Here is a 12,031-nt window from a genome sequence, read left to right on the forward strand (position 1 = left end):
CACATACATACAATTGCTTATTTGTGTGCTTTGGAGTTTCTTTACTGCAGACAGCAGCTCCCCTCTCTTGCAGGTACTGCGTACCCCCGCAAAATCTTTTAGGGTTTACGCAGTACCCGACCGTACCCGACCGTACCCGACCGTACCCCCTTACTTTCACCCCTGGTGCACCCTTAAACGTAACATCCCTGTCCACAGTAAGTTTCGACTGCAACTGAATGGAAAGCAAAAACAAAAAGAAAGAATAAAAAAGTCAAATTGAAAAAGTTATGTATTTCACTTTTTTCAGGATCTTTTCTGGGAATTTTTCCATTAACCGTCCAGTGACATCTAAATATATCCATGCTTTTTTAACTTTCCTATTGTTACCCAGCAAAGTACCTGAGTACCAAACCCAGCTCTGAGGCTCTTCCATGTAAAATCCCAGAGTCGACTCCTGCAGCTTGTAACACAGACACTTATAAATATTACATCCCAGCACAGGTTCTCCACTGCAGTGTCTATTTACCTCCAACATATACGCTGCCATCTTAGTGAGGTCAGCTAACATCATGTGTTACTTCACCTATTGAACATCAATACTAAATTTCTGACCCTGAACATCCATTTTAATCTGAGCAGAAAAAAAGTTCTCACATTTCAAGACCTGGAGCTTCGACTGGTTCTCACAAAGATGGAAATAAATCTGCACACACACGCACGCACACATACACATGAATTTACCAGATTGGTGAAACAGCAACAGGTGTGCTCAGGTTGCACAGTCAGTGTCTACAGTCACTTTATCCACACCTTAGGTGTCAACAAGCCTTTCAATCACACACAAACACACACATACATTTAGACAATATTTATGGTTTGATCCTTTATGTAAAATATTTTTCTGCTTCGAGTCGCTCTCAGGGCAAAAATTCCCATCCATCCATCCATTTTCTTTACACCCTTGTCCCTAGTTTGGTCGGGACGGTTGCTGGTGCCCATCACGGCAACACAGAGACACACAGGACAAATGCACACACGCACACCATGCACACACACACTCACACCTAGGGAGAATTTGGAGAGGCCAATTAACCTGACAGTCATGATTTTGGACTGTGGGAGGAAACCGGAATACACGGAGAAAACCCACGCATGCACAAGGAGAACATGCAAACTCCATGCAGAAAGACCGGGGCCGGGAATCGAACCCAGAACCTTCTTGCTGCAAGGCAACAGCTCTACCAACTGCGCCACTGTGCAGCCAGGGCAAAAATTCTGAACAGTTTTTTGTACATCAAACTTATTCTTCTTCCACCTCTGAACATTAACGTTACATGTTCTTCTGAATGTTTTTCTTTCTGTTTACCTTTACCCTCTGAAATACAAGTAGGTCAAAGCAGATAGTGTCACAATCTAGGGCTGGTGTAAGATTCTTACTGTGTGTGTGAAAAAAAAATTATAAAAGAAACACATTCTCATAACATTTGTACAGAAATTTTACATAAAAATGTATAACATAACATAAATCATTTATCAAGAAAGAAACAACTAATATTGCTACTAAAATCATCTATTATTAACACTGTACTATTTTAATATATAGATTTGGAAATGTTTTTATTAAAATGCACTAAAATGCTGCAGGAGTTTGCAGTTTCCTTTCTGCCGTTCGTCTCTTCGTCCAGAAGTTTTAATCTTTAAAAGGTTGGCAGTAGTTGTGCTTTTATCAAACTGGCATGCAAATTTTTAGCAAATTTTAACAGTTTTGGAGTGAATCACCACTGAGACGTAAAGTTCGGTTTTGTCAGATGTTGACGATGCACATGGCTGTAATAAACAGGAAGTAGAAGTTGCAAACTAGCATAGATCGCACATATAAGAAAATAGGAAAAAGTTCCACATATTCTGTAAATAGTTAGCATGCTAAGAGACTGTCAAGCAGTAGACTGCAGGCTAGCTAATCAAGTCAATAGTCCAGCTAACATTAGCTTTCCAAAAGCCGTTTCCATTCAATTGTAATGGGAATTTTTTGCAAACTTTTGAAGTGTTGCAAAAAGGGAAAAAAACTGAATTAGGTGTTTTGCCATCTATTAGTCTGGAGCAAATCAACCAGGCTACCAGAGCGTAATTTCATGCTCTGGGTAGCCGATGGATGTAATAAACAGGAAGTAGAGGTTGGAAACTAGCATGCACCACACATGTCAGAAAAATGGAGAGTTCTCCCTCTGAGTTGCAGGTTTGGACTCAGAAATTTTTCTGAATGAGGCACAGACCCACCAGTGGAAATTAACATTCCCTATGTCAGAACTTACGCAAAAAAATGTGTTTCCATCAACCTACTTTTATAACTTAAGAGTTCCGTTCACACCAGCCGTGAATATTTCTCCAGTTTTTGTGTGTTTGTGTGAGTGTGTGTGTTTTCACCTGTAGGATGAGTATAAAGTAGTCAACAGGTTTTCCCTTCTGGTAGAGGAAGTGCAGAGGCGACCGTTTGTCGTTTTCGTTGAACTTAAGCTCCTGGATGACCTCTGGGTGCCTGAGGATCCTCAGCAGGACCCGCTCTGTGACCTGGAACGGGCTGAACAAGTTCACCTCTGAGAGAACCACAACAAAAAACAACAACGTCACGATGAGATGCACGCAGGGTAATAGGCTCATTTATTAAGGATTAAAGAGAAAAAAGCTAAGCAGGCTGCCATTTTACTCAACTTTCATAAAGAGCGTCGGTTGAGTCAACACATCTTTACACATATGTACATATATAGTTGAAACATAAAAAGTCTGACGTGTGGTTAATATTTGTTTTTTACTTAAAAAGGCAAAAAAGAAAAGTTTTGAATCTTGTTGAATCTTGAATTTATTTATTGTTGAATCTTGAATTTATTTATTTTTTGAACGTGCTCAGCAGCAAGCTACACATTTGATATTTTAGTGACAGATAAAGTATTTTTATTTTTGTGGTGTAAACCATTTTAGATCCAAAACCTAAAACAGTTCCGTAGGTTGGCCATTTTAAAGGGAAAGTACAGCTTGAATCATTTTTGCTGGGTCTGAAGTGATCGTCCAAAAATGTTCACCACGCGTTTGTCACTGCATCAAACCCCTCAGCTACATTCCAGACTCTTGACATCTCGACTTGCCTTTTCAACGTTCATCAGAGTACTGACAGAGACTGAACAGGTTTGGCTTGTCTAGAAGAAAAAAAGAACCAAAAAAAACTTTATCTCTAAAAAGAAAAGTACAGCTCAACTTAATGTAGCAAAGAGAATTGAACCAGATCTAAACTACTGCTTAACACAGGTGACGTGTTGGCCATAATAACCATCTCAGTGTATGGCGGTGGAGGGATCATGATTTGGACTTGGCAAAAGTATCCTTAAACAAGCTAAAGCTCAGCTCAAACTGCTCTGTGACACACGGTGAGCTAAAGGCAGAACAGTAAATCTACAACAAGGAGATTTAATCGGCCTCTCCTTTCCTCTGAACGACGGTAGCGCGTTCATCCTGACCTGGAGCATGGCCTATCCTCGGAGCTCACCTGTGGCTAAGAAACGATGAGCAGCCAGCATGAGCTGGGGAGTGATTTTCACTTTGCTGTCGCCGTCCTGCTTGAAGGCAGAGAAGTCTGGCTTGTTCTTGTGAGGATCCACCTTCTTCTTGTTCCTGTTGTCAGCTGACAGTAAGGAGGACACACAATAAAATACAATACAAGCTGTTTACAAATCCAAATCTTTGCAGCTTGTGTTTGAATTCAGCCCCTTCCCCGTCCCATTGAGGTCGGCTCTCATAAACCCAGTGTCCTGCGTTCCCAATAAACCCAACAAAACGCGTCAGAGCTCGAGCTTCTATGATGACAAAATGCGAAAAGGTTCAATGACTCACTGTAGAGGTCGGACTCGTCCAGGATCTCAGACTTGATGATCTCCTCAATGACGTCCTCCAGGGTGACCAGACCCAGAACCTCGTAGAACGGGTCGCCCTCACCCTCGTTGTTCACCTTCTGGACAATGGCCAGGTGGGATTTACCTGCAGAGAGGCACCAGAGGTTGCATCAAGATGCCGTCAATCAACATTTTACGATGCAAGACTTCCTCTTTTATAACATCTGGTGAAAGTGGGACAGGCGTCAGATGGGACGAGAGGGAATAAAGTTTTCTTCACAGCAGGAGCTGCTGCTAAGACTTCAGTCTTCAAACAGATTTCTCCCCTCGGCTAGATGAAAATATATTTTCTTCTATTTTTTTTTACTTTTTATTTTTTTACAGTTTTCAAACAGCCGTCAGATCTGTCAGTGGATTTAACCTGGCTGCCAGAGGGATGGACAGATACCTTAATATAGCCCAGACTGGGATAAGAGCCTGGGAGAGAAAGAAGTTGGAAAAGCTGCCAGACTGAGATAAAGAGGAAAGAAGTAAAAGCAGTTCTCTGATACAGCACTGAACTGGTTTGACTCTTACTTAAAGAACAGGGACTTTGTCGTATCAATAAGTAACTTCTCATTGAAGGGAACAGAAGTCAGATGCGAGGAACACCAAGGTTCAATCCTAGGACCCCTCATTTAATATCTATATGCTCCCACCAGCTCAGGTTATAACAGGAAATACGATTAGTTTTCCTAACTAATCCTTCCTACCCTAATCCATAACTATGGATGATACTCCATGGTTATGGAGTATCATAACCATGGATACTCTACATTATGATGTCACCTGAACCCATCCAATCACTGAACAGACGCAGAGACAAAACTGAAGCCATTATCTCTGGACCTAAAGAGGAATGATCTGGAGTCAGTACTCAGCCTCAGTTAGCTGAAGATTAGTGATCAGGACTCAGACCTGAACCTTCAGAGTTACATAAAGACAAATGTCCAGGATTAAAGGACTTATGTCTCAGCAAGATGTAGAGAAACTCATCCATGTGTTTATCTTTAGACGCATTGATTACTGCAACAGTGTCTCCACAGGTGTCTAACAAAAAAAAAAAAATCAATCCTCCAGCTGCAGCTGATCCAGAACGCTGCTACTGCTGGTGTTCTCACTAAAACCATAAAGATAGAGAACATCACCCAGTTCTACAGTCCTTCCACTGAGAGAATAGACTTTAAAATACTGCTGTTAGTTTATAAATCACTGAACGGCTCAGCAGCACTATACTGTACATTAAAGATCTGCTGCTGTTGTATCAACCATCCAGTCCTCTCAGGTCTTCTGGTTCTGCTCTGCATCCAGAACCAGAACCAAACATGGAGAAGCAGCATTCAGCTTCTATGCACCACAAATCTATAACAAACGTCCAGAAAACTGGAAAACTGGAAAACAGCTGAAACACTGAGTTCCTTTGAATCTAGACCTGATTTTGATTTTGGCATTTGACAAAATCTAATATTTATTTCTTGTTTCATAAGTGGTGGCTGTATGACGTTTTTATGGTGTTGGGCACTTTGAACTGCCTTTTCGCTGAAACGTGCCATGCTAATAAACTTGACTCGACTTGACATACTAAGTCCATCATGAACGCTGACGCCTGCCCGCAGGAGGTAAGTAAAGCGGTCTAATCAGGTCAGCGGGATGGAGGCCTGTCACAGCTCATAGACATCAGACACCAGCAGCTCCGGCCTGGTCGGCTTCCTCTGTCACACAGCTGTACCACTAATCAACCAATAGATAGCGTCTTTTTAGATATTTTTTATTTTTACTTCCTGCGTAAAATAAGTAACTTCTCCTTCTGTTCGCTGAAATTTGACAGGAGAAAAAAAACAGAATTTTGTTCTAAGCTGTGCTTTGCCCAGGAGGCCTGGGCTCTCGTCTGCTGAGAAAGATTGCTTCCCGAAGGCGTCTGCTTTGTTGAGGTTTTAAATTTTAGCTGTGTTGCTTGTAATGCGTCAGTTTGACACTGTAAAGCTAACCAGAAATTTCACACAGCCTTCCACTGTGAAGAGAGAAGAGCCGAGCTGAATGAGGCGGCTGCTGATGCTCATTCAATATTTGGAAGTGTGGTCAACGCTGACTGAATGACTTTGTTAGCTTCCTCTGCTGCCATCGCTACAGCTACAGGCAGACTACAATTCTGAAACAGTGCAGAAAATCAAAGTCTCCCCTCACTCACAACTTCACCTTCTGTTCGGTAAAAATCTACAGCAGAAATCCAGAACAATGGGAGAAATCACAGACGTAGCACCGAAGTGAGATTAGAGTGGAACTGCATAAGAAGCCAATGACCAGGCTAGAGTTTAACAGTAGGCTTGTTGTTCCAGATGTTTTAGTGTTTCTTTGTGTCAAAGCTTGTTGTTCATTAAGAATCTTTTGAATGTAAACCCTGGAGGATAAAACTCTTGAGGTGGGTCATCATTTAGCCACAAGGGTAGGAATCAATGTGACTTCATATTTCACAGCAGCTCAGAATTACAATATTTGGTGATGTATCTGAAGGAACTTCAGCCTTCACTAAAACTTAATACATCTGAGCAATCAATGTCACATGAAAAACACAGCAAATCTTTGCCTCAGGCTCCTTATAACAGAAAATAATGTTTAAATGTCTTCTTTTTGGTTTTAAATCAGGAAAAAGTTTGAAAAATTTCTACTGAAAAGCCAGATAGTGTGTCAGACTGAGCGGGGTTTTCTCAGGCTGATGCTTGTTAAGCAATTGACAGCAAGCTAGCTACCAGAGCAGATAGCCCAACTAATTATCCTCAAAATTTCTCAGTTTCTGAGTTTTTGGTGAAAATTTACTCCTCCTTTTTATTTCTATCTAAAATGGTCTTAATAACCTACTCATTAAGACTTATAAAATATACTTTTAGTCTGCACTGGGGGCCAGCAGAAGCTCTGTTGATGTAAATAAGTCCAACAAGTTTGTCTTTTGGCATATGGTGTTTAGCTGTCCCGCCCAAAGTGTATACTTATTCTAGGGTTGCATGGTGATGAGCCTACAGATGTGATGCTGAGGTCGTAAGATGTCATCCTAAGATGTTTATTTTATGGTAAACTTCATATTGTCAACACTTGTGTTATGTGCTACTGATGTATGGCTGTATAATTGCTCTATAAAAATAATAAAAGTGTAAGTTCTAAAAAAAAAAAGGCCTTAATACACCATCGTAGGGCTGATCAGACAGAGGGATATTTCCCCTAAAATAACTACAAAATATTCAGAATGACCATTAAATCTTTTTTTTTCATCCCATTCCCATTTTGTTCAGTCTTCTATGATGGAGCTACTTTTATCATCTGAAATACTTCCATGAGCGGCTCTAAACACTAACGTCAACCTGAAATCGCTTGCCGTCACACAGAGCAGTCTGCAGTTGCAGCAGAGCTGAAGTCGGCCGGCCGCTCATGTGATGACTCATCCCTCAAACATCATCATCATCATCATTGCCCTCCGTCCCTCAGGCAGTGAGGGGTCAGCAACCTCTGCAGTGGCTCGTGCAGCAGTTGAGTTGATGCCATGCTCTCTTTAGCTGCAATCAGACAGAACTGCTGCATTCCCCAGATTCTGCTGCATGTGTGCATGACTCAGGATCTGCTGCTAAAAACGGGAGTCAGCTCTGGACGAAAGCTGACCACAATGACATCTGAAGCTGATCTCCGTCCCCTGTCGAGACCAGACAACTCTGGACAATGCTAAAGACGCAACATCCATGACCTTCGATTGTGTGCGTGCGTGCGTGCGTGTGTTTTGTTTTGTTTTTTTTTTTAAACAAGCTGCTCTGTGTCACGATAATAATTACGTTAGCAAGGTGTAGCTATCGGCACTGAGATTTCCCGCACTAATATTGTGCGCCTGAACATGAAGGTTTTTATCCCATTAAACAGCCCACAGCTGGAGAGTTCAGTCCTGCTGAAGATGATCATTCAGACAAATCTGCTGCTCTGGTATGTGTGGAGAATAAAAAGCCTCCTGTCAGATTATGTAAATCAGAGTTAGCACACTTCCTCTACATTTTTGTAACAAAAACTAAATTTTCACAGGGGTGAGCAGGCCAGGCTAGTAGAAATGTTAGGAGCGGGGGGGCACAAAAAAACAAATCTTTAATTTCATATGTACAAAATTAAATAATTTCTTATTTTATATAGAGAGATTTATTATATATTTATTTATTTGGTATTTAATTACTTATTTGGTTTTATCTTTATGCCTTTATTGAAGATGATCGCACTGAGTGACTTTCTATTACGTGAACATGATCTGTTGGGGTGGACAGCATTTTTTAAGATTGGGTCATGCCCCCTCAACCTCACCCCATGCAGACGCCACTGCAAAGTCATGAAACATTCTGATAAATCAGAGGGTTTCAGAGTTCTGTTCTGTTATCATCCTTTTTCTGTATAAATAATTTAAATATTTTTATTTTCTTTGCTAAAGAATCACTTAAACATATCATTGTGATCAATTAATTTTAATAGTGACTAGTTACATCATAATCATTCAGACTAATGTTCATATTGAGAATTTCGAAATGTATTCATTTTGTAATTTACAAGTATCACAAATTTTACTTTAAATTATGCAACAAGAAGGTAAAGGTTACCTTTCTTATTCATTTTTGAGAGGCTTCACACTGAAAGGTTACAAAAACTACTAAATAGCTCACGCATTTCTTTAATGGGTCATGAAGCGAATGTTTAGGGTTTTAGGTGCCAATATCACCTCCAGATTTGCTGTTATTGTTTTGTCAACAATGTGCAGACTTGAACTTGAACTCCAGACCATGAATGAGAGCTGAAACAACTCAATCAGAGGTGTTACTGTCACACGGCAACATGTTGGTCAATGAGTGAGTCATTTTTAAAGAGAAAACAACGTAAAAACAAAGCTAAGCTCGGTGTAAACAGTTGGTGACATTGTATTATTTTATGGAAAGTATTGTAAACTGAAAATTCTATGTTTTCATCCTGAAAAGCAGAATCTGATCAGAAATGATCAGTGGTCACGTGATATGAGAAATCTAACCGTACGGTTGTTGCCAAGACAGTTTGGCAGAGATGCAAATGTTGCACTTGGGCAAATATTAAGGCTGAGTTTTCCTCTCCACAACAGTTCAGTGTTCTCCTATCAATAGTTCTTGATGAGAAAGGTGATAAATCTGAATAAATTTCAGATTAATCACATTTTTCTTAGCTGTGCCGCCCCAAACTGGCCTGGTCTGGCCTATGCAAATGTTCTGGTGACAATAATGAGGCCATAGAAAAGTACTTTATGAGGTGTAAGCAGACACATTACATGCACCCGTTTTCAATGCATAGGCAGCTGTTAAATAAAGAAAATGCTTTTTTTTTTGGCGCCCCCTCTAACATGGCGCCCTTATGCATCATATAGTGCATTCCCACTTTTAATGCCACTGTGAGGCCATTTGTGAATGTAGGTTGATGTTATTGATCAGTGCACACAGGCGGCTTTGCAGTTGCAGCTCTGTGTGTTTGATGATGTGATGATGGGCACACACACCAGCATGCACACACAACCTCACTGGAACACTCACCTTTCTTAAACTCCTCCAGCATGGCGTCCAGCTTCGTGTCGTGAAACACGAAGTGCACCGGGTGGTTGTAGAACTTGGTGATGGTCTTCAGGTTGGTGCAGTCATCCGGATCCACAAACGCCAGGTCCTTGACGTACAGGATGTCCACGATGTTGGACCTCTCCTCGTCGTACACCGGGATGCGCGTGTAGCCGCTCTCCATAATCTCCGACATGGTGTTGAAGTCCAGCACGGCGTCCGCCTGGATCATGAAACAGTCCGCCAGGGGCGTCATCACGTCCTCCACCGTTTTGGTCCGGAGCTCCAGAGCTCCCTGGATCATGTTCAGCTCCTCCTTGTCCAGGTCGTTGTAGGGCTCCGTCACCTTAAGCATGCCCACCAGCTTCTCTCGGTTGTACACGGTGCCGATCTCCTGGCCCAGCAGGTAGTCCAGCAGCTTGCTGATCGGGAAGGAGAGCGGGAATGTGAGGAGCATGAAGAACTTGGTGACCGTGATGGTGTTGGCACCCACGGCCAGTCCGTGGCGAGAGCACAGCGCCTGGGGGACGATCTCCCCGAAGATGACGATGCCGATGGTGGAGGCCACCACCGCGCCCAGGCCGGAGCCGATCAGGTCATCCAGCAGGATGGTGAGGGTGGTGTTCACCAGCACGTTGCCCAGCAGGAGGGAGCACAGCAGGTAGTTCCCCTTGCTCCGGATGGGCTCGATCTTCCGGGCGTACTTCTTCTCCTTGTCGGTGCCGCAGCTCTGGACGATGCGCAGCTCCATGGGATCCAGCGCCATGAGGCCAAGGTTCAAGCCGCTGAACATCCCGGACAGCACCAGCAGGCAGGAGATGAGGATGGCCTGCAGCCACATGGGCAGCAGTGACTTCTTCTCTTCCACCACCAGCACCCTGCCGTCGCTCTCCCCCAGCAGAACCCACCTGGTGCCATCCTCGCTCAGCGTGCACAAAGCGTATTCCTTCTGCGGCTCGCTTTTGCGCAGCGGCTTAACTTGCACGCTGAGCACCCCGGACGTCCCCCGGTTGCTCACGTTCATATAGCTCCCGACTTTGATGTCCTTCGTGAAGTCGACACAAGTCCTATCCGGCGTGTCCATCATGCCGCTGCCTCCCCTGGCCGCCGCGACCGCCTCCTCCTGCTCATCCTCCTCCTCCTCGTCCCCGCCGCCGCCGCCGTCCGCTAGCTCCGTGAAGCGGATCTGCGTCCAGGCACCCGAGTGGAGCTGCACCCCGTAAAACCGGAGCTGCACAGTGCTCTCCTCGGTCACCTGGATGACACCGTCGTCATTGGTGCTGGACGGCTTGTCGCTTCGCTCGAGCCGCATGCCGAGGACCTGGCTCGCGCCGCTGACCCGGGCGGAACCAGCCGCCGCCGCAGTCTCTGTCCGGCCGCCGACTGCGCTCCACAGGCAGATAATGACGGTGAGAACGTAACCCTGCTGCCCGCTCCATTCTGTCGCCATGTTTGTTTCTTTGCTCGGCGACCTGGGAGCTGACGTCATTTACTCATGTCCGAGCGGCTCCGCCTCTCTCCGGCCCTCCATCTCTCTCTCCACCTCCCTTTACTCACGGAGCCACACACACATGCACACACACAAACACAAACGGCAACACCGCCAACCGGACGACGACAGGTATGGCTGGTGAACAAACGTGCCCCCCTCCAACTGTATCCTTTACGTGTCGCACAGCCAGGAGCGCGCGCTCTCTCCCCTCCTCTCTGCTGGACACCAGGCACTGCGGCACGCGGCAGGAGGGACGCTGTCTGTTGTGCTGCGGCCAGCGGTTTTGTCACTCATTTGATGTGTGAGCCAGCTGCTGTTATGTAAAACTCACAGGGCATCTGTACCAACCCCCCTCCTCCCTCCCGCCTCCAGCATCATCCCGCATCCCCCTGGCACGGAGCCCGGCCAGGGGGATGCTGGAAGAACCGACATAACCACCACAGGCTTACACACCCCTCCACAGCCGGAGTCCCTCTTGTGCTTACACTATTAATTATATTTCTGTTACATAACAAGGCTGTTTCTGTGGAAAGATGCGGATTTTATTTTATACCTAAGTTTAAAAAAAAAAACAAAACAAAAAAACACAGAAAATCTAAATTTCATTTAAAATGTTAAAATTATTCGTCTCGATGTTAATCCGCCCTCAGAGTCGTTTTGATGTTTGCTAGTTGTATTGTTTTTATCATTAGTTAGATCCTAATATTCACTGATCAGCTATTACGTAATACATCCAATAATCTCTTGTCTTGTCTTGTCTTGAAGCGCCACCTGGTGGACGCAGCAATTATTAGCAATCAGAGCTCGACATAAGTTGAAAGAGCGAGACAACTGAGGTTTAATAGTTCTGAATTTTATATGACCTATAAAATATATGCGGATTTCAGCGGTACTGAAATCAAATCTGTTGTATGCACAAACTTGGCGAATCAAGTTGATTCTGCTCAAGAAAATATCGATCAGTTATTAAGTGAATTTCATACATTTAAAAGGCACAACAGAAAAGGGGATTTGTGAAAAAATTAAATAAAGTTCAAAACATATAAAAGCAA

General features: G+C 43.7%; 1 protein-coding gene across 2 annotated transcripts in view; it reads right to left on the reverse strand.

Moving 5' to 3' along the window:
* Window positions 1-10,991, reverse strand: part of LOC103473218 (metal transporter CNNM4) — a 28,995-nt gene extending 18,004 nt beyond the window's left edge. For both annotated transcript variants that reach the window (XM_008423264.2, XM_008423263.2), the window contains exons 1-4: window positions 9,470-10,991; window positions 3,865-4,008; window positions 3,521-3,655; window positions 2,407-2,576 (exon numbers count right to left, since the gene is read on the reverse strand). In XM_008423264.2, coding sequence (XP_008421486.1) covers window positions 2,407-2,576; window positions 3,521-3,655; window positions 3,865-4,008; window positions 9,470-10,976 — 1,956 coding nt within the window. In that variant the 5' untranslated portion in view covers window positions 10,977-10,991. The remainder of the gene's footprint in view (window positions 1-2,406; window positions 2,577-3,520; window positions 3,656-3,864; window positions 4,009-9,469) is intronic.
* Window positions 10,992-12,031: the final 1,040 nt, after the last annotated feature.

The sequence above is a fragment of the Poecilia reticulata genome, linkage group LG12 (genome assembly GCF_000633615.1).
Source record: "Poecilia reticulata strain Guanapo linkage group LG12, Guppy_female_1.0+MT, whole genome shotgun sequence".
In the NCBI taxonomy this organism is placed as follows: Eukaryota; Metazoa; Chordata; class Actinopteri; order Cyprinodontiformes; family Poeciliidae; genus Poecilia; species Poecilia reticulata.